The sequence below is a fragment of the Copadichromis virginalis genome, linkage group LG18 (genome assembly GCF_057382275.1).
Source record: "Copadichromis virginalis isolate Kocher_CV1m ecotype Utaka linkage group LG18, C_Virginalis_male_GT1.1, whole genome shotgun sequence".
Lineage (NCBI taxonomy): Eukaryota > Metazoa > Chordata > Actinopteri > Cichliformes > Cichlidae > Copadichromis > Copadichromis virginalis.
In genome coordinates this window covers 30394619-30418086 of record NC_140635.1, presented here as the reverse complement: position 1 = coordinate 30418086, position 23468 = coordinate 30394619, and the positions used below count along the sequence as shown (strand labels likewise).

The following is a 23468-nucleotide window of genomic DNA, read 5'->3' as shown; positions in this document are numbered from 1 at the left end:
CACACAAATTACAAGTGTTCTGTATATATGGTGGAGTTCAGGCAGTTCATATTGCTAAGCCTTGGTTCATATTCCTTCCTCCGATCTATTTTTAACCTAAGATTTTGTTACAGGCGCACAATGATGAGGCAGCATCTTTTTTGCTGCTAGCCCTAAATGGAGCCAGTGTCCTGAGAATCCATCTCCCAGTCTGTCCAGAATACCTGCGAGTCATCTGATGGTTTATTACACCATCCCTCAGTGTGACTGACAGCTGTAATGAGGCGCTCGTTTTCTAGTGGCGTCTTAAAAAACTGACGAGACACTCGGACTGGATGTCAAAGAAATCTTTATTTATTCTCAGTGGTAAAGACGAGAGTGCTCAGTTGACGATGACAAACAAGTGAGGAAGTGTCAGTGACGCCCCCACGCTTGATGAGATATCAGAACAACGTTTCCAGAACGTTCTTTTCTGGGTCACCTGTGTGGCCAGCCCCCACAGAATTCAGTCGAAACACACATAATAATAATAATAATAACATTAATAATAATGATTATAAGAATCATCATCATTCATCATAATAATGATGCCGGTGGGTAAAAAAGGGAAGAGAAGGAATACATCAAACAGCCACAGGTAGATTAGGTTTTCTTGTTTTGTCCCCCTGCGCTTCGAGAGTATCTCAGTGTTCTGTGACTCAGCTTCGATTGAAGAAGAGTTCAGTCTGGTTATCCCTGCCAACGGCTTAGTCCTTACAGCCGTCTTGACCTTTTCTCCTTTGCTTCACATCCTCCAGTAAAGGGTTCTTTGTGCTGATCACTCGTGGTGCGTTCAGCAAAGTTATGGCTTGGGTGCTGACGTTTTAAACCGTGTATAAAAGTCTCAAATGAACATGTGCCACAGGCAGTATCATCAAACACTACTTTAAATCAATATGGGGACAGAACAGTGGATGCAGTGTGGAAAGTGGCCAAAGATGCGTGGAGATGGAGCACTTTTATAAATAGTCTTGCCTTTGAGATGGCGTTGCTAGAGACACTAGCTAGATTGTGCATTAGCTATTGGCCACTGAGGTACAGAATCGTGTAACTGTAAAACCTACAGGATCATGTCTTAAATCGTCTACTCTGCATGCTATAAAACAGGGTCTATAACAGGTATACATTAGATTGCTATCAGTCTCTACGTTATCAGTGCGTGCTACTTGGGTGTGTGTTTATTTGTGACCCCAGTCTGTTTCTCATTTCGTGACATTAAGCGTCAAATCGCCAGTTTGATCCAACTCTCATGCTAATCTTCCCTCGCCGGCTCTCATCAGGTAGCGAGTGCTCACTGACTCACCCAAGCCAGAGCAACAAATGGAGCTCACCTCCTTATCGTTGATTTTTTGTTCTCCCGAAATGAGTTTCGGGCTATCTGTTCATTGTTTTCTCCCACTTTCTCCTCCCCTGACCTTCCTCTTCGGCGGCTAAATTTCTCTCCTTACACCTCTCTAATTTTCCCATTCCCGTGAGCCTGCTCCAGTCCTTTTCATGTTGTCCCTCCAACTCGATCTCCTTTTACTCCTCAGTCTTTTAGCCCCCCACCCACCTCCATGTCTTTCAATTTGGTGTATGTCTGTGTTCATGTTGAGTGTGTCTATTTGCCTGCATTTATGTGTGTGGGTGTGTGTCACAGTGCACTGAGGTCATGACAGGAGCGGGACTTCTGCCGAAGGATTTTGCTGCCCCTGTGGCGGCTCATCTCCCTGTAGCGGCCTCGATCCCGGTCCCTGTCTCGGCCGTACGATCGGGGCACGAGACCAGCCAGGAAGCGCTTGGCCCGGCTCGTCAGGCTCTCCCTGCGGCCAGCACCGGGGTCACCGTCCGTCCATCCGGGGCCCACGCAGTCTCCCCTCGCGGTCCGCACTGCCGCCTCCAGCAGCTCACTGGTGCCGTGTTCTAAGGAGGCAGAGAGCTCCAAGTAGAGGCAGTCAAACATCATGGCGCTGGACTGGGCCTCTGGTTGGAAACAGAGACATTTGGGAAGCATTTTATAACTAAGGATCTACATAATGTCAGCTGTAGATGGCATTTAGAGGCAGCAGTTTGAAATTTACGGACACTGGATTGTGAAAACAGCCCAGCTGCCGTGTGATGTGTATCACCACGAGGTAGTACTTGAGAGCTCACTCACTGCAGTTTTGAAATCTCTATTAGCTTTCTAAGTGTTTGGAAGTCCTTTCACAGAAAATCGTGACCGGCTGTGTGAGATGGGAGGATTGGACTCTCCCCCGTGTAATGTGCTTCTGAAACTGTGCCTGAAAGCTACGGCAGTAACAGAGAAATAAAAGAGGAAGGGGAATTGTGGTGGGTTTTAGACTGCGCTATTTTATGCGTTTAAAAACAACATTATATTTCTCATTCATGAACATTGAGACTAGAAATCAAATTATTTCCTGTCACGTGTCCTGATGTGGCTTACCAGGGTGGCCCACAGAGTTCAAAAGCACTGCAACACAAAGAAGAAATGTTTCAAAAGCATAGAAAACACTATGGAAATAGAAAAAAACAAAGTTGAAGCTTCTTTGAGGCAACAATAATGTGACAAAATGGCTACTAGAAAGCATGGCTCTGCAGTGTTATAAGAATAATGCATTTAAAACACACATTACCTGCATATTTTCCCCCCTCACACAGACACATCGTTGGCTTCTTTTAAACGTGTCTCAGTGATATCATTCGCATGTTTCCCTTTCTGTCACTTCCAAAAGCTGTTCTGTTGTTACTCACTCCCCAAAAACACTTCCACTGTATTTTGTGAGTTTTTGCCATTCTACTACTTGCTGATTTTTCTAAAGTTGCAGTGCGTTTGAACTCTCAGGGCCACCATAGTTTACTTCTGCATGAGCAGCCTCCAACCACCTATGGAGGTTGTGTGTTACTGTTAAAAGACTCGGAAGAAAAGTAAGCCAACCTGGGGTTAGGGTTATGTTGCTTTTCCCAAATTCTACAAAAATACTATGAAGTATGAAGTCATCATATACGAACAGATGCAACTTCATGACAATGGATGAAACACTGTGATGCAGCTGAAATAAATTAGTACAATAAGAAACTTGCAGTACAAACACCTCTCTATCATTTACAAATGTTGTTTTTTATCAAGAAATGCGCATTTCTTATTTGTAATTTTATCTGCCTCTTACAGCACCACAAAACTAAGGAATCTTAATTCTACCACAAGGCCCTGATTATTGTGCATTTGTAAAATCAGCATTCACAGGTGAGTCCACAAGGACACAGTGAGACAGTTGAGCCAAGATGGGGTTAAATGTGGCCTGGGCTGTATAAGCTCAAATCTCTTGGCAGCAGGGAAATGCTTTCTATCTCAGTGTGACTCTCGTGAATAAGGACAGGTGACTAAGCATGTTGTTGACAAGGCTCAGGATATCAGCTAAAAGCGCCCGTCTGTCCCTGGCCAAACAAGCCACAGTGATAAGGAAAGCTGACAGATACAGATCATTCTACAACAAATGGCTTTCTTTGTTAACTCAAATGGCACAACCACTGCTCTCCCTCAACTGTGCTTTAGCTTTTACTCCTGCTCTGCACAGAGCTAAAATCTGAGAGCTCACAAGCAGCCACGCGCTGGAAAGGTCTTTTAAGTGTATTATTGGCACTCACAATAACTGTTTTTAGAAATACACCGCAGGAACTTAAAATGACGGCAGCGGGAAGAGGTCACAGCTGTAGAACAATTATGTTTGGGTTTTGTGAGGACATTTTAGAGTATTAGTTTAGAAAAAATGATGTCAAGAGCACAATAATACTCAGATGAAGTGCTGATAAAAACTCAATTGTCTACTCACAATGGATGGAAAACAGCACAAAAAGTAAAGCAAATTCAGATAAGCTGAACCTTTCAATTATGTAATTTTATATTAAATGTGCCAGAGTGACTGAGGCTCTCCTGAGTAGTTCTGATTCTTCTATTAAATGCACGTTACAATGAACTCTAATTGGAATATTTCTGAACAATAAAAGATTTATAGCTTTTTTTTTAGACCAATAATTGCATAATTACATAAATGTGCATTCCATTTTTTTCACTTATCCTTAGCTTATGTTTAATGCACGATGTGTGTTCCATCTTTAGGTAATATCCCCAGGTATTTCTTAAATCTCAGACTCTATTACAATGGCTCTGTTTGGTTCACAGTTCAAAATAGTTCTCTTTTGTTTTATTGTAAACTGCTTCTCTCCTCTTCGCCTGTAACGTGCTGGTTTAACGAGGTGCAGACAAAGACAGGCCATATCTAAAGGTCACCTCTTTACGTTCTGACTGGGTTCCACTCACAAACTGATGCTCTGAGTAGTACACTGTATTGCCAAAAGTATTCACTCAGCCATCCAAATAATTGAATTCAGGTGTTTCGATCACTTCTATGGCCACAGGTATATAAAATCAGAAACATTTGGGAAAGAATGGGTTGTTCTCAGGAGTTCTGTGAATTCCAGCATAGTACCATGACAGGATGTGACCTGTGTAACAAGTCCAGTCATGAAATTTCCTCACTATTCCATAGCCAGCTGTTAGTGGTGTAACGCAGTGAAAGAGATTGGGAACAACAGCAGCTCAGCCACAAAGTCATAGGCCACGTAAAATTGCAGAGCAGATGCTACAGACCTGCAAACTTCATGCTGCTTTCACATTAGCTCAACAACAGTGCATAGAGAGCTTGATAGAATGGGTTTCAGTGGCCACATCCAAGCCTTACATCACCAAGCACCACTGCGTGTAAAGCATGCGGCCACTGGACCAGTGGAGGCGTGTTCTCTCGAGTGACGAATTACGCTTCTCTGTCTGCATGGCCCATGAATGAGTCTGGGTTTGGCGGTTGCCAGAAGAACAGTACTTGTCTGACTGATTGTGCCGAGTGTAAAGCTTGAAGCACAGGGAGATTATGGCAAGGGGTTGTTTTTCTGGAGTTGTGCTCAGCCTCTTAGTTTCAGTGAAAGGAACTCTTAGTGTGACATTTCATGCTCCCAACTTTGTAAGTGGCTCCTTTCTGTTCCAACATGAGTGCAAATCAGTTCATAAATAAAGCAAGGGTCATAAAAACATGAGCAGGTTTGGTATGAAGAACTTGACTGGCCTGCAGGTTGAGTCTTGACCTCAACCTCATAGAACACCTTTAGGATGAATTAGAGCGGAGTCTGCAAACCAGGCCTTCTCGTCCAACATCCATGTCTGACTTTAGAAATGTGCTTCTGGAAGAATGGTCAAAAATGTCCATAAACATGACATCATACATCATAGGGTGACATCATATTAAACCCTATGCATTAAGCATAGCATCTCCCTCAAGCTGATATGCATGTGAAAGCAGACAAGCAAATATGTTTGGCATTATAGTGTAGGTTTATGGGACCTTTTCCTAAAATAGCTGTGTACTTGAGATGACTAGATATGCTCTCTTTTTTACTTAAAAATATGCTAATGTCATTATTTGAAACTTTGGCAATGATTAAAATGAGCCACCATTCTAGCAGTACAGTGGGGGAGCTAATTATTTTATCCCCTGCTGAATTTTTACATTTGCTCTCATACAAAGAAATGAGCAGTGTCTAATTTTTATGGTAATTTTATTTTAAAGGGGGAGGGAGACAGAATATCAACCAAAAATCCAGAAAAAAACTTACATAAAAGGTATAAACTGAGTTTCATATCATTTAGTAAAATAAATATTTGGGTCTTCATCATACTAGAAGATCGATCCACGACCCGTCATCAGTGTTCCAGCTGAGGGAACATTTTATGGACACTGCCCTGTCCCTTGGCCCCTCAATGCGGTGAAGTCATCCTGTACCGTTAGCAGGAAAAACACACCCAAAGCATAATGTTTCCACCTCCATGCTTGACTGTGGGGGTACTTGTGCTGTAGGGCAGGGGGTGGTGTTCTTTAAGTCCTCCTCAGCATTTCTCTTCCTCCAAACATAGCAGGCTGCATCAGTGCCAAAGGGCTTGATTTTACTTTCATCTGCAACGTAGCACTTTATCTGAATCACTTACATGTTCACTAGAAAACTTAAGACAGTCCTGTACATGTGCTTTCTTGAACAGGAGGACCTTGCAGGCGCTGCAAAATTACAATCCAATAATGGTGTAGTGTGTTGCCAGTGGTGTTTTTTGTGACTGTGGTCCCATCTGCCTTCAGATCATCAACAAGTTCCTCCTGTGTATTTTCTGGCTGATCAACTACCTTTCTTATGACCATCCTGACCCCACGTCAGGGGCGGAGCGTGGAGGTGGCTTACTGGGCTTAAGCCCGGGTTGTTTTGTCAGAAGTCCAGGGTCTTTTGGAGTGTAATTTTTTCATAGTTAGATGCCTGGCTGACAACTGTATAAAACAAAAAGTACAGACAATATTCGAAGCACATAGTGCACACTGTGGGAATTTACGACTGTGCGTGAATTCCCCCGATATTGGTATGATCCAAGCTCAGGCACTAAGCGACTGAGCGAGGGGGCGGGGCAGCTGCTGCCTGTGAGTGCGCTGTTGGAGAAACGGAGCCAGCCATACTAAGGAGAGCTTAAGTTTGAGCAGGTACCAAAGCAAATCATTCGTACCGTACAAATAATGTAAATATGACGGTGCATCACGAAAGATTGATATCAAACTGATCACTTGACCAATATTACGTTACTCGCTCTTCAAGTGAATCAACAAATGGCGAAATGAAAAGCCGAACAAATGCTTTTTTTTTTTTATAGAGTCTTATCTTACGTGTGTTTATTTCATATTTTCAGTTCTTACCCTCCCCGACTAAATCGGTTTCAGTTATGTACTGAAATATAAGAATGGACATTAGAGGCTTCTTTCAAAGAAAAAACTCAGGTAAATGTTATTTTATATATTATGCTTTGTATGTTGTTCAGTATATTTCTATGCAAAACAAGAGGTATTTCAGTACACAGCAGGATATTCACATTTGTAACCAGATATTTACATACACTTTAGGGAGAAAACATAAAACATTTTTACTGTACAACATCAATTTAGATTAAACTTTTGTTTTAGATAAATATTGAAATATCTTTTGAATTAGTTAAATGTCAGAATAAAGAGAGACAGAGCTGTCTATTTTTATCACTTTGATCAAATTTAGGAGTACATGTACACTAAGTTTGTTAATTAATAAGAAACTGCAGACGATTCCATTCTGAGCTGAAGAAGCTTCTGATAGGTTCGTAGAGTCCATGTGAGTAAATTGGTGGCACAGCTGTGGATGCATATAAGGCAAAACACAGAGCCTGTTTCTTTGACATGGGAAAATCAAGAGATGTCAACCAAAACACCAGGAAAAGAATCGTGGAGCTCCATAAGTGTGGCTCAGTTTTGAATACAATTTGGTGCCATTTGCAATTAAGAAATACAGATAGTTTCTCTCTTTACTCTTAAAGTTAACAAATATGTTTTTTATATTTATCAATCTAAAAAAATAAACATTTAGTCTGATTTGATGTTACAATTAAAAAAGTGTTTGTGTTTTGAGCTGAAGAGTACATAAATATCTGGTTTCAACTGTATATTTGATGATTGTCAGCACAAAGAGGGAGAGAGAGGAACAGAGAGGGAGAGAGAGGAACAGAGAGGGAGATGGAGAACGAGGACAGAACAGAGATGAACAAGAGCAGGTGAGACACACATGTTAGTCAAATGGTCGTTTACCAAAAGTATCACCGTCTCATAGGTACTCATGTATCTCGTACCTAGTGTTTCTTTTTAGGTTTGCTATTTTTCAAATTCTATATTTATTAAGTTATGCAGGCTTGTTTGCACAACAAGGCTAAATAATTATATAAACTTTTCTCAATCTAAATAGTGGACTTTGGTAGAATTAAAAAAACAAGTGTAGTGCAGGTCTATGATGATTTTTAGTGCTACTATCATCTAGTTCTGATTGTGGTTCTGTCTTGGTTAAGTCCTCAGTAGTCCTGATTTTGAACTGTTGTAGTCCTGTTTTAATTCCGGATCAGTTTTGGGTCTGGTTGAATTGGGGTTTAGTCCTCATGTTGTGATATAGCCCCGATTTTGTTCTGCCTGCTTAATTAAAAAACTAGTTTAAGGTGTCCTGCACATGTGATATATATTTTTCCCTATATGAAGTCATTCTTTTTTGAACAAAACTCAAAACAGAGCCTATTAATCTTTCAGTCATTTCTAACCCCCCCCCCCCCCCCCCCAAAAAAAAGCAAAGAAGGTGAAGCAAAGAAGTAGGTGACAAAAGATTTAATAAAGTTTCCAAGACGAAGAACAAAAACCAGACTGTAAAATAACAGAATTCTTCTATGTGGTCACATATGATCATCTCATGGTGACTTAAAGTTTTCTTCCAAAAGTTTCAGGGCTTTCAGTTGGATGATGAGTTTGGTCTGATTTCTTTGATATGGACTTGTACCTGAAAATGAGTTCAAAACACTGATCCTATAATGCTTACATTATATTATGATATTATATTTTAAATTAAGGCCATTCCAATGCAACTTGTCAGTCTGGTTTTGGTGTGGCTGCCTTTGCAGAGCATGAACATATGCACACCAGTGTTACACGGGTATTGCACTAGGGAAAAACAGCTCCAGATTTGATCTGGGTCTAATAATCCAAGCACACAGCAGCTGTTGAACGTCTGCAGTGTCACCTAATAGTGGGTGAGGTAAGAGAGAGAGGAAATACAGCAAATCCCAGACCAGATTACCAGGACTTTTACTAATACCTACAACAGCTGATTGAATAACCTGTTAAAAGGGAGCTTGCAAAATTGAATTGAAGGGGGAGAGGGCTGAGAGGGGTACAACATGAGAGGATGAAGCAAAAGGAGAAGAGAGAATTGAAAGATGAGGTAAGAGCATTAAACGAGATAACAGAAGCAAAGGAGCAGATCGAAAGCAGGAGGAGATCAGACAAAAGTAAAAGTGAAGAGGTGACAGGAAAATAAGCAACAAAACAAAGGAAACGAGTGGAGGAGAAAAGCAGAAGAAGAGAAAAGGAAAGGAAATGAGGGAATTAAGAGGAGATGAGTAGAAAAGCAAGAAAGATGATGAGAATAAATGAAGACAGAAGGTAAGAAGGAGAGAGGTGGGAGGAAGAATATGGAGAGGAGCTGAGACAACGAGATGAGACAAGGACAAGAAAGATATCAAGAGCAGAGGAGGTAGGAGGGAACGAATAGGAAATAAAATGATGAAAGGAGAACAGAAAGGAGATGAAAGAGGGGAAAAAAGAAGGGAGAGCAAAGAGGAAAGCAACCAAGATGAGAAAACATGGTGAGGAGATGAGACAAGGGATGGGGCTCTCTACCTATATCCTGACCATTAGAAAAGACTGATGAAGAAAGACAACAGTGATGAAAAGGAGGAAATGTGACTTATAAAGCAAGAAGGCGATCCCGACAGGGAACGACATGCGAGACGGCAGATGATGTGAACATGCAGGAGAAGGGGAAGGAGACAGACTGAGACAGGAGGGGAAAGACAGAAAGAACGCCGACTAAGCAAACGGAGCCAGAGTGCATATTAATCAAAGGCCTGAGGAGCAAGGCCACACCAACACCATATTGAGCAAATGATAAATATGTTCCCAGAGTGACAGTGTGTGTATCACTGGGTGGTGAGGATAGAGAGGCAGGGAGAGATGTAGCAAGAGGGGGTAGGTGAGACATAGCAGCATAAAAGTGTCACTGTACATGCCATAAATAGACTTTATGACTTTAGCTCTCTCAGAAAGGCCTCAGGTACTTTTAGAAGGATGTTGGCTAGGCAAGCAGGTCGGAGAGCTGCCTCTGTCAAGTTCACATGTCAGAAAAAAAACAAAAAAATGTACACGTGGCCTGTCCAGAGACAACATGAGAACATTGTTGTCATGCGCCCCGGGAACATGGATGCAGCATTTGCATATCGCTGACCACAATCCCCCCTTTTTTTTGTTGTTGTTGTTTTTCTATGACAAAAGAATCTGCTGAGTATAGGCATCTCTCATTATTCATTCCTACCCTCTCTACCGCCTCTTTCTACTCACATCATCAAGTGTACGCTGAAGCCGAGAGCCAACACGAGTTGACAGCAACGAGCATGCGCCAGCGTGCACATTTTGCACTTGCTGCCTTGATTTAAGTTGCACAGCAAAAAAAGCAAACCCCCCCCAAAACAAACAAGAATTTCCCCTAAACCGTGTTTCCACTAATTTTGATTGACTATACAAAGCTTGAGGAAAACAAGAAATGCACAGCCTACTGTGTCTTGAAACTTAAACCATGCCAAAAACAATATCCTTTATAGAAATTTATGATAATCCTAAATCCATAAATTAATCTAATGTATAACTATGTACAGTACTGTGCAAACGTTTTAGGCAGGTGAGAAAAATGCTTTAAACAAAGAATGCTTTCAGAAAAATTAATGATTGTTTATTGACCCCAAATGTTTTCTGCAGCAGGACAACGACCCCAAACATACAGCCACTAGGTCATTAAGAAATATCTTCAGCGTAAAGAAGTACTGGAAGTACTGGAAGTACTGGAAGTGATGGTATGGCCCCGAACATCATCGAGTGTGTCTGGGATTATATGAAGAGACAGAAGGATGTGAGGAAGCCTACATCTACAGAAGATCTGTGGTTAGTTCTCCCAGATGTTTGGAAGAACCTGCAAGCTAAGTTCCTTCAAACACTGTGTGCAAGTGTACCTAGAAGAAGTCAGTGTGGTCACACCAAATATTGATTTGATTTAGATTCCTCTTTTGTTCATTCACTGCATTTTATTGATGTATACAGAGACATCTATAACCAAGGATAAGTGTAGTTATTTCAAATATATCACAATGCAAATACACCAAATGCATGTTTCTGACCAAATTTCATTAAAAGCACACAGTAGTTGACATATTATTGTCTGACATTACTGCAGATAAAAATCTAACATTGATTTATCAAATTCAGTTTTCCAACTAACAATCCTCAAAGCTTTGTTATTATTGCCTGCCCAAACCCTTTCTTTATGGTTTTTTTAATATTAAAGCAGCAAATATCATATTTTGGCCACTAGGGGTCAGAAATGCTCCAAAACAAACCCATCAATAAAACCTTATAGCAACAGGTAGGTACATTCTTGTTGCTTCTCACACCAAAGCACAAACACAACACAGTGCTGATATAGTGCCGATCGTTAGGTTCTTTATGTGAGCAAGTACAGTCCAATATGTGTACACAATACTCAGCCTATTAATCTTGATTAATAATACTTATATCATTGTGCAATATGGCACATATATATGCTCTGGACTAGTAACTCAACAGCTTTGTCTTTACTTTTACCTGACCCTGACACATAAACAAACTCCAAGATCATCACTTTTTGCAGCAACTACTTCTCAACATAAAATGGGCACTCTGTCTTTTTCCAGCTGTAAACCATGACCATGACATGACCATGTATTTTGCTCAACTCTGTGATGTTGACTGTTAACCTTTTGGCTATAATAGATAGGTTAGTGTATGAATTCTTGAGTTTTAGGCATCGAAGAAATAAGTAACCATACATTTAGTGTGGATACTACAACAAACTGTAATCTCAAGAGAATTTGTGCCGAACTTGAAGATTCCCTCATGAAGATGAGAGAGTTGGATTGCTCTAAGTCTTTAATTGTACATTGCCATATTTAATCAAAAATATTCCTTTCATCTTATTTTACCAGTGTCAACATCCCTTAAACAAACCTAGTAAACATGCCTGTGTGCAGATGTTGGTGAACTGTGAGCCTGCATAAGCACAAGCAGACCCACACTCATCATGCATGGGCCCCAAGTGGATGTGGCCATAGTGCTTCTGTTTGCTGGGTATTTGTTAAACTTCCGAACTCAGGAAAAAAAGCATGAAACTTTTCTGACAAAAAACATATTCAAGTTTTGAAAGAGTCTGTCCATCTATAGATCATGAAGTTATTTATCTAGCACATCAGCATATCATTTGCATCTCATTTAAAACATGTTCATGGCCCTACTTTACTTTTTCTTTTGTCCCCAACAGGTCCTTAAAATAATATCAGGGTCCACATATTTACTTTGACTCTGTTGTTATGTGATATGAGTACACGTTATCTAGCCTAGCTTTATTATAAGTGGTTTGAAAAGGTTTTATTTATTCACTGGGTTCCACTTAAATGATCTATGTACATTTACAGTAATAAAACCAATCCAAAGAGTTAAAAGTAAATGCATGGTAGAGCTGCAGAGATGAGTTGGCTTTTTTAGGACAGTTTGGTAGGACGAGCAATCATTCCACATTACAGTAAGTCACTGGATGTTCACATCAAAATTGCTTTAGCATTAAAAGCTGAGTCGAGTAAGGGCTAACATGCACTCTGTCCAGACTTTGATTCAGACTCACAATTTAAGCTTTCATTTTATCTGCTAGTGAAGCTGATCTCCGATCAATGACAGTTCGTCCAGATTACAAATGAGACAATTTAGCTTTTACGCCTGTCACAGCCAGCAGCAGCGGCTTGTGGGGGTCTTTTAAAAACTTTTGTGACTGAATAGTCAAAAAAGTGCAGAATTCAATAACACTGGCAGGCCGTTAGTAATTTTTAAATGAATGCTACCTAATAACAAAAATTTTAGAGATGCACACTCACAATATTGATGTGTGGCAAAACTGGCACATGGATGTAGCACAAACAGTATAACCTCTGCTGAAATATGCCCAATCTGATTGTGTAAGAACTCAGAGTGGTTCTTTTGAAGGGCAAAATAAGCCGCACTCTTCCCCAGCGCACGCGCCGCTCCACTATGCATTTCACACATCACCCCAAATTGAGGCTCTCTTTCATACGCACAGCATTCTCGTACATTTGCCCTTCCCTGCGTCACTCCTCTTCTTCCCGTTCCTCTTATCAAAGCCCTCTCTTTGAAACCGCCTCGCTGGCATCAAGCAGCGAGAAGATAGAGCGAGATGAGGGAGTCTGCTTGTTAGCACGTTTAATATGTGGATGTAAATGCAGCCAGTTGTGAATATATGATGAGGACAAACATACGTAAAGATTGTAAGAGCAGCTGTGCACTGTAAAAGGGAGATTATCCAATCAGAGATATGCCTTCTGGAAAACAAACAAAAAACAAAACATCAAGCAGCGCCGAGGGACACGGAGTTAAATATATAAATGAATATAAATTGAAACTGCAGAGATGACAGTGAAGGCTTAAGATCACAGCCATATATGACACAATTACAAATTTAGATCAAGGTCAAACTGGGCTGTCACTCTTTCTCTCTCTTTTTTTTCAGCTACCACCACTCTTCACCCAGCTCCTGTTTGAAACATTAATGAAATCCGGGTAATGGGTTTGCCTGGCAGAGCTTCATAAAAATTCACCCATAAAAGTCCAGCCAAATTATAACCTGCCCGTGGTCTGATCTGTGTTCAGTGGATTGTCACCAAATGAATTCAGTGTAGAATTGCTTGTTTCTCCCTCACTGAATTTATTTAACTTCAGTGCCGAACGCCAAAAATATGCAAAAGCGTGCGAAGCTCGCTGCCCAGCAGGGTTGTTTAGCAAAGAAAAGTTAACTCTAAGATCTGTGGGATTTATGCTGCTTTTTTAACTCAATAAATAACATGAAATTATGGTTTCTTGACTTGATTTGGCTACCTGTGTATATAGAGGTGAGTAATCAACCACCAAGGAAATCTTGTGTTTGGTCAACTTTTCTTATTTGATTTTTATACTATACAGTCATTCTGTTCATCACTCTCAAAAAGCCTAATCACGCCCACTTTGATTGAGTTCGGTAGAATAATACAACATTTTTGTTTTTTAAAAAGCCAACTGGGGTAAACAGCTTTCATAGTTACTCCATATTAACATCTCATCAGTTTGTAGCAACAGATCTCCTCATGGGAACTTTGTCTACCACAGAGCATTAATCCCTGGATATTGTAAACAGTGAAGAAATTGATTTTGCTGATCAAAGATAGATCCCCAAAGACGGCTTCTAATTGAGATGATGTCAGCCTTGAGGAAGATTTATGGTAAAACAGCGTGCAGAGAGAGACAGATGAGCCAAGGCAGAGAAGAGGGTAAACAGAAGGGACTGATGAGTAATTGTACAAAGCACACACTATTCTCTGGGGAAAATGTGTGCCTATTAACTAAACATTTTCATTTTGGGCTTTTAGGCATTCTTATCTATTATAACCAGCACCGAAAGCATCGGTACTGACCAGATCCTATTGTGTGTTTAGGATGTTACATTTGGGGAGGAATAAAGGAAAGTGGACAAAGAGAGTGCATTACAATTTTTCATTTGTTTCTTTTCTTGCGTCATTCACCCAGAAACATCATTTCCAATAAGCCCGTACATGATAAACATTACAAATGAGGCAGAGTCCATGGGAAAGTTAGGCAGCTGCGTCACGCTCAGATATGTCAACTGCAGAGATTAAAGGTTTAAAAACTGGAAAACAGCAATGACAAAGAAGGCTTCTGTGATTTTTGCAGCGCTGATGTTAGGACTTTGTACATTTTCAAAGGAATTGCATATTTGTCTGCGCTCACCACTGACGCTTTAAACTTTAATCAGATTTAGTCTCGCAATAAAAACAGTAAACCTCTGGAACACACTTCTTTTGTGAGAGAAGCTACTGCAGGAAAATGTCTGATTAATTTGTTTGTCGTGCATTTTTAAATCATCATTCCCCTGCGAATGCAATGTTAGGTTCTCCGTTTGTATCCAAGATGGGATTTAGTTAGATTAATCACTAAATATAAAATGAATAAAAAGTGCAGCACAAAAATACGGAGGTCCACAGATGCCAAAATGAATAAAATAAATTATTAAATAATTAATTGAATGTGTCATTAATGATTAAAAATGGGAATTAATTAATTAATTAGATAGATAAATAATTAATTACATGGGCTTTCAAATAATTTAAAACATTTAATAAATTATTTAATTGTGTATTCATTTAATTCATGTTGGCACTTGTGGCCCTCCATACACCTGGATTTTGCTAATATAATAAATGAGTCATCATGAATGCACTGGTGTAAATGCATTTTTTTTACATTTCCCTTGATGATTACAGCTAAAATTCTAGTTATGTGTTGAAAGTGTCTTCTTTTAAAATCCAGAGAAGGCACTAATGTTATTGCAGTAATGTGTATTCATATTACCACAACCCCATGCTAACAGTTTCAGCACTGAGGCAGTCTAAAAATCTGCTCCCTGTTACAGTTGGTACAGGGGTGACTGGGAGGTTACTGGGAAGAATGTGAGAATTCATCATGGGTCTTTCTTTTTTTACATACAGGTTATACTACACACCAGCATCCATCCTTCTACCTACCCTCGGAGCTGATTTCACGGGACCGCACTAGGTCACTCTTGTTGCCCACAAGGATGATTGGGGTTTGTGGCTGGGACTCCCTGAGAAGGAGGCGGAGCTGGGCGGTGCGGTGAAAACTTCGCCTGTCTGTCACTGAGAAGACCAGGATACACACATCGCACTGCAGTGTGGAGAGGTCCTGTGAATTGCAAACACACACATGTATTATACAAACACCTTGGTGGAACAGACCGGTGTGCACACGTAAAAAGAGAGATCAGGTGACAGCAGAGCAGGTGTGGAATGTCAGGTGTCTACTAACCATTACAGAAGATCGTGTTGCATTCCGCCAACAAATTGATCATTTGTTATTCAACTGCTTTTTAAAATTGCCTCTCCAGTGCCTGCTGGTGTGTTTGTTCAAAGCCATGGGAATGGCATCAATGCTATTTCCAAGTACTCAAATTTTTATCACTGTCCCACGAGAGGACTCAGAGGGGTTCTTTGCTCAACTTGACTATGTGCCTGTCACGCTTCACTTTGAATTGCCTGACCCTCTTAAAAGTGAGCACCAACATCCCGTCGGGGCTTCCTGTCACAGAGGCTCAATTAGCCCGAGTGGCTCTTGCAGAAACAGCAGCTTGTAACTGCCTGGGACCATGTTCGCCCTCTATTGCGTTTCCTCTCGATTCAGCTGGCTGCGTTTACATTGGACTGAAGGTGGTCCGTGGGTGCAAAATCGGTCATGGCAAGCTGACTGAAAAAAATCATGTCCAGCAAGCAATCGTGGCTCAGTCCCTCCCAGCTGATCACTTGCTGAGCCAGTCTAGCATGCTTTCAAAATAATGTCTTCTCTGCTGTTGCAGCAGTCACACAGCTATTGTTGGGTGAGTGATATTAGACAGTCAAGATTAAGGAAACTGAACTGTCTGTGGCTAAAACGTGCTTTTACATTTAAGTTTGACCTTGTGGTCAGGGAGATTAGACTTTCATTAAAGCCATGATAAATGGACTGGTTCTTATATAGCGCTTTTTTACTTTACTTAAGCAATCAAAGCCCTTTATAAAACATGCCTTATGTAGACCAACACTTTTTTCTATGCTTTCTGTCTAACACTCCAGTGAACGCATCGGAGAAACTTGGACTTAGTATCTTTCCCGATGGCATTTGGCATGCAGACTGCAGCAGCCAAGAATCAAACCACCAACCTTCCTTGATAAACTGCTGTACACTAACAGCACCCACGGCAAACATTAAAGCTAGAACCTAGTTAGTTTTTCTGCTGTTTGTTGTTAAAGAGAAAGTATTCACTGCAGGAGACCAACTATAAAACTAAAAAGATCTGCCAAGTGACAAGATGTACAAGCTGAAACTTTTCCTGGTTTGGAAAAATAAAGCTAAACTGAAAAAGCTGCAGTTACTTGAAGAACCACTTGAGACTGGCTTCAATATAAAGTCAGTCCCAGAGACAGTATAACCTCCATGACTGCTAAAAAATGCATATGATGTGGAGGGGTGGGTCTGACTGTGATACTACACAGTCTTTGGCAAACAACTTGTGATTGACAAGTCATGCAGTTGCGTGTTTCATACCCAGGATAATGCTCAATTTTGAAACATGGTGTAACCGAGACTTGGCTTTTTTTATTCAGTATGACCCAAATCAAATGACTGACCTCAAGAACTCAGCAGTTAAATGTTTACAAAAGTTAAGAGATAAAGCGGTTTCCCCATAGACTTTGATAGGACCAAAGGTCTTTTTGCACTAATAGCTATTGCCATCGGGCAAATGCTATTAGTGCATAGGAACATATTTGCATCCATAGCTAACTGCTCCCTTCATGACAATGACAACATGACACTGAGGTTTTGTGGGTTCAGCAAAGTTTCTCCACAATAGCGTGCACATGGAAATATAGATTTGTGAATGGGTCAGTGGGGTCAAAACGGTTAAAACGAAAGACATTTCATCTTATGTTGAACAAACTGAATCAATACAAACCATTTTTCTCCCAAAGACAGAAACCTGAAACCAAACCACACAGTGTAATGTCAGGCCTCGTTCTCGAGGCTACATGTCGATAATACAGGAACCATTATGAAAATAGAACCATAAAGTGGAAAGTACAAAGTTTTATATCCAGTCTTTGGGAAACACAGACTATGCATGCAGTCTTTAGCTATAAAGGAATACAAGTGCAGTGCATTTCTGTTCCCATTTTGTGGCGCAATAGCAGAGAATTAAGTTTATATAACATTCTTTAGCTTGGAGCTTTTCTCTTGACTTTACTGTAAAATAAAGGAATTATATTTGATGGTTGGTTTAATCCAAAACCTTAAATCTATAGCATTCCATCAGCAGACATAATCTATTCATAGTTCAGCTGAAAATAGGACACAACCACAAAAGACTGGATCAATAAAAAATAACTTATTTCGACCAGATGATCCAATTTGCCTGCTGAATTGGGACCGCATACAGTCTGCTTGTGTGAGCGTGCCCATGCCTGTGCCCTACATCTACAGCTCCCAAGGTAAACATCCCAGCCCTCCAGAGAGTTTCAGACGGCTGAAAAATTCAAACAATCTGAAGCGGCCAAGAACTGCCCGATCAGACCCCGGAGCAGGAAATTCATGGGGAGCACCTTGGCAGGCTATCTGTTTGACAGCACACAGCAAAAGACAAGCAGAGGAAAAGGAAGGAGGGGGACGGGAGCCACCGGCCACCTGTCACTGATGAATTGGGGGGGGGGGATCAGGAGGAAGAATGAAAACAAGACAGAGAAAGAATCAGGGACAAATCTTTGCGAGAAAAGCCGTACAAAAATAGAGTAGACATCGATTAGATGGGCAATGAACCGATCCAGGAAGAAGGCCGTGACCAAGTAAATACACCTCTCTATCAAACGGAGGCAGAGCAACTCGGGACAGCGCCAACTCTCTCCCTCTCTTGATTAAGCAGCTTCTCTCTGTTCACGGAGAGCAGGCCATCTGTCAATACCAACTCCTCCCATGCACACACAAATACAAAAGCCAGGCACGCGTGCACATACAATCATCCACAACATTCACACAGTACTAATAGAGCATTCAGGGGAATTTAATGGAATTATCAAGATTAAAAACAGGGACTCGTCTGGCTGAATTGAACAACATTTTGCCAAAATGTGAAAATCCAACAAACCAATGCAACTGAAGAAGAGGAAACCAAATGCAGAGAGCCAGCAGGATGAATGCAAACTGTGTAAACACCAGGGTGAAGTCAAACAAGAAAATAACAAGGGTAGGGAAGGGAATAAAAGAAGGAATTAAAAACCCAAATATCCACAAAAAGAACTAACCTTTAAAATAAACCAGGAATTGAAATGAAAGCAAGACAGACAAAAGGCAGCGATATTCAGACAAGCGCAACACAGGAGGCACAGCTAAATGCTCAGAAACACAAAAGAAGTGTTCATCAGTCCTGGGACCACTTCGTTTTTTTTGAGGGAAACCTTTTAGTGCTAAGTTTCAAAGTCTGGAGGACTTCTCAGTAGAGTTGAAAGAAGTCAGAGTAGTAGATTTGTTTTGGAATAACACATTCAATATTCACATATCCCTGGATCTGATCCATAAGTTTGACTATCTACCCATATGGAAAAACTAGGGCTGGGCCATATTATACCGTTCACGGTAATACCGGTATAATGTTAGGCAACGATAGGAAAATGAAATATCGCGATAGAATATGAGTAAAACGCGCATGCGCAGTGCCTTTGTTTTCATACGCACATGGCCGATTGTTGAGTGAAACAGATGAACCAGAATTGGTTTGTAAAAATGGTGCAACTTCAGTGATGTGGAACTGGTGTGGTGTTTGTCTGTCAGATACACAACAAAGCACATTTTTTTGCAGAACATACAAGCGGCCGTCGTTATTGTCGTATTTGTCGGACTAAGATGCTCTTAAATCTGGGAGTAATCTGGGTCCTAAACTCCGTACACTTCAGGTCAAACGAACACTGCAGCATCACTGAGAGTTAAAAACTGTCTAAATTCTTTCATCTTTAATAAAACGATCAGCGTTGCTGCTTTACCAGGTGTAACTATGAAGTTTAACTTCCAGGCATCCATGAAAACAAAATGTATTACATTTAACGGAGTTAGAAGTTAGCAGGAAGCTAGCGGAAGTTAGCTCGCTAGTTTCGCTAGTTACCTAAACATGATATAGCATGTTCTGACTGAGAGATTTCTGAAAAAATTCAAACGTACAGCTCTGCTATCACTTCCAACATAAATGAAGACAGGAAACTAAACAGCAGTGACGTTTGTAGGGTTACTGAAGTTGGGCTAGCTGGTATATAATGATGGGCTACGTAATCGCTAGCGACACAGCTATGTTAGCATAACATACAGCGGGGAAAATAAGTATTTGACACATCAGCATTTTCATCAGTAAGGGGATTTCCAAGTGGACTATTGACACAACATTTCCACCAGATGTTGCCATCAAGCCAAATATTGAAGTCATACAATCAAATCAGAACATATAAGTATACAAGTTAAACCATAATAAATAAAGTGAAATGACACAGGGAATAAGTATTGAACACACTTTATTCAATACTTTGTAGAAAAGCCTTTGTTGGTGATTACAGCTTCTAGACGCCTCTTGTATGGATAGACCAGTCGTCTGCATTGCTCAGGAGTGATTCTGGCCCATTCTTCCACACAAACGGTCTTTAAATCTTGAAGGTTCCTTGGGCCTCTTTTATGAACTTTAATCTTCAGTTCTCTCCATAGATTTTCTATGGGATTTAGGTCAGGTGATTGACTGGGCCATTCAAGCAACTTGATTTTCTTTCTTTGAAACCACTTCATTGTTTCCTTGGCCTTGTGTTTGGGATCATTGTCTTGCTGAAATGTCCACCCTCTTTTCATTTTTAGCTTCCTGGTAGATGGCAGCAGATTTTTATCCAGAATGTCCCGGTACATCTCTCCATTCATCCTGCCTTCAATAATATGAAGTCTGCCAGTACCCCTTGCTGAAAAGCAGCCCCAAACCATGATGCTTCCACCCCCAAACTTGACTGTTGGTATGGTGTTCTTGGGGTGGTGAGCAGTGCCATTTCTTCTCCAAACATGGTGTGTAGAATGACTGCCAAAAAGTTCAATTTTGCTTTCATCTGACCATACTATAGTCGTCCAATAATCCACAGGCTTCTCCAAATGCTGTTGCGCAAATTTTAACCGAGCCTTGACATGCTTTTTGTTCAGCAATGGAGTCTTGCGTGGTGAGCGTGCATGGATGCCATGGCGGTTCAGTGCATTGCTTATAGTTTTCTTTGAAACAACAGTACCTGCTGATGCAAGGTCTTCCTGAAGTTCTGTCCGAGTGGTTCTTGGCTCTTGGAGAACCCTCCTGATTATTCTTTGGACTCCTCGGACAGGGATCTTGTGTGGAGCACCTGATCGTGGCAGGTTTATGGTGAACTGATGCACTTTCCATTTCCGGATAATGGCCCCCACAGTGCTCACAGGAACATTCAGCATTCTGGAAATGCACCTATAACCATTCCCATCAAAATGCTTTTCAACGATAAGATTACGAAGATCTTGAGAGAGTTCTTTGCTTTTACCCATCATGAAGTCTTTCCTGTGTGCCTTCTGGGTAATGAGGAGCCTTTATAGGCCATCAATTAGGACTAAAGCAGCTGATATCAATTAGTACTGATAGGGGACAGGATTTCTCTATCAATACTGACAGATTTCAGGTGATCTCCTGGCTTTCTATGTCATTTTGCCCCTTGTTATCTCCATGTATTCAATACTTATTCCCTGTGTCATTTCACTTTATTTATTGTGGTTTAACTTGTATACTTATATGTTCTGATTTGTTTGTATGACGTCAATATTTGGCTTGATGGCAACATCTGGTGGAAATGTTGTGTCAATGGTCCACTTGGAAATCCCCTTACTGATGAAAATGCTGATGTGTCAAATACTTATTTTCCCCGCTGTAAACAGTGAAGCTGGAGGACGAACACTAACACTTTTCCACTTATAAAAGTTAACGTGAAGGTTCCTCATGGTTAGAGACAAATGCAATCACATGGCAGGATGTTGTAAACGGACGAAACTTCAGTCAGGAGAACAACTGAGATAATCCATCCACAATACGAGGTTAGTCATTAATATACTGCAACAACATGGGAATAGAGCAGCTGCCAGAGAATTCAACATTAATGAATCAATGGTACAGAAGTGGAGGAAGCAAGAAGAATGAGTTTAATAAAGTTTGATTTATCTGACTGCTTTGTTTCGCTTAATGTTGGGAGTTCGCCTTGTAATCGGAAGGTTGCCGGTTCGAGCCCCGGCTTGGACAGTCTCAGTCGTTGTGTCCTTGGGCAAGACACTTCACCCGTTGCCTACTGGTGGTGGTCAGAGGGCCCGGTGGCGCCAGTGTCCGGCAGCCTCGCCTCTGTCAGTGCGCCCCAGGGTGGCTGTGGCTACAATGTAGCTTGCCATCACCAGTGTTTGAATGTGTGCGTGAATGGGTGGATGACTGGATATGTAAAGCGCTTTGGGGTCCTTAGGGACTAGTAAAGCGCTATATAAAATACAGGCCATTTAATGTGCCTTATAATCCCGTGCACCTTATGGTCCGAAACATACGTACTGCACACTGCAGTTTAATGTTGCAAAGCACCTCTTTTTAACTTCAGTGGATATTATACATGGTTATGCTCAGGATATGTCAGCCCATTTCTACTGGAAATGCCTTTTGGTTAAACTTTCAGCTAGAAATTTGCATTTGCACTGTTACATTTTTACAAAGCTTTAATGTACATAAAAACCAGCTTCTTGTTTTAGTGAAATAAATGGAAGGTTGTCTTTTTGCGCTAGTAATGTTGTGGAGTTGTATTTTGTCTCACATCAATTATATCGTCAGTTATATCGTTATCGCAAATTTTCAAATATATATCGTGATCAATATTTTGGGCCATATCGCCCTGCTCTAGTAAAAACTTATATGTGACTACTCATGAAAGTGGCCACTTTCATGAGTAAATCATATAAGGCTTACATGATTTACTCATGAAAGTAGCCACTTTCTCATTACTTTCATATATTGTTTTAGTAAGTATCCAAAACATACAAGTTTCATTATATAATTTTTCAAGGGATCTTATATCTGTTTTCACTCTTGTATGCTTTTCATACAAGTTTCACACAAGACAGATACAAACTTTATAAGATTTATATATATCTTTTCCATATATATGGAAAAGATATATATAAATCTTTATTTTAATAATTATTAACATACATAATTATTCCTACCCATATGGGTAGGAATAATTATGTATAAATAGATATGTCTGAATTTTCCCTGCACTGGGGCTGAGCTTCTCAGACTCAGATGATTACACAGTCATCAGAATCAGAATACTTTATTGATCCCTGGGGGAAATTATTTTTTGTTACAGTGCTCCATTTTAAACCAACATTAAGACAAGACAGACAATACACTAACTAAGAATAGTACAATATATACATATATATACATACATACATACATAAGTCACTCATAAATAAATAGTTGGAAAAGAAACATGTGTAGTTGTAGCAGCAAACAGTGTGTTAAGTGGATGCGTTGTACAGGGAGATGGCCACAGGCAGGAATGATTTCCTGTGTCGTTCAGTGGTGCTTTTCGGTAATCTCAGTCTCTCACTGAACGTGCTCCTGTGACTGACCAGCATGTCATGGAGTGGGTGGGAGGTGTTATCCAACATTGTCTTTGTCTTGGACAGCATCCGCCTCTCCGACACCACCTTGAGGGAGTCCAGCTCCATCCCCACAACATTGCTGGCCTTACGGATTAGTTTATTAAGTCTGTTGGCATCTGCGACCCCGATTAAAATAAAGGAACAATATTTGTTTCCAAAGCTACAGTTGTGATACTGGCTCTATATTGAAATTATCAATAAAGAATGGCCTTTTTTTCTGTGGGTGAATGTAGCTTTGGGCTAAATCCTCAAACGACTCCTCCTTATGCCTCATGCTGTTACCCATCATTTATGACTGTGCATTACTTTCTCTGTTATTGATAGCCTCAGCTTCATGATGCTTAGTTTTAG

General features: G+C 40.6%; 1 protein-coding gene and 1 long non-coding RNA gene across 2 annotated transcripts in view; one reads left to right on the top strand and one right to left on the bottom strand.

Moving 5' to 3' along the window:
- Positions 1–311: 311 nt before the first annotated feature.
- rem2 (RAS (RAD and GEM)-like GTP binding 2) overlaps positions 312–23468 on the bottom strand; it is a 36769-nt gene continuing 13612 nt past the window's right edge. Inside the window, exons 4-5 of the mRNA XM_085438096.1 lie at positions 15368–15545; positions 312–1980 (exon numbers count right to left, since the gene is read on the bottom strand). Coding sequence (XP_085294222.1) covers positions 1652–1980; positions 15368–15545 — 507 coding nt within the window. The 3' untranslated portion in view covers positions 312–1651. The remainder of the gene's footprint in view (positions 1981–15367; positions 15546–23468) is intronic.
- On the top strand, positions 6753–15552 carry LOC146688284 (uncharacterized). Its single transcript, XR_014916287.1, has 4 exons — positions 6753–6860; positions 7570–7660; positions 10455–10637; positions 15332–15552. It is a non-coding gene; the product is annotated as an uncharacterized LOC146688284 (long non-coding RNA).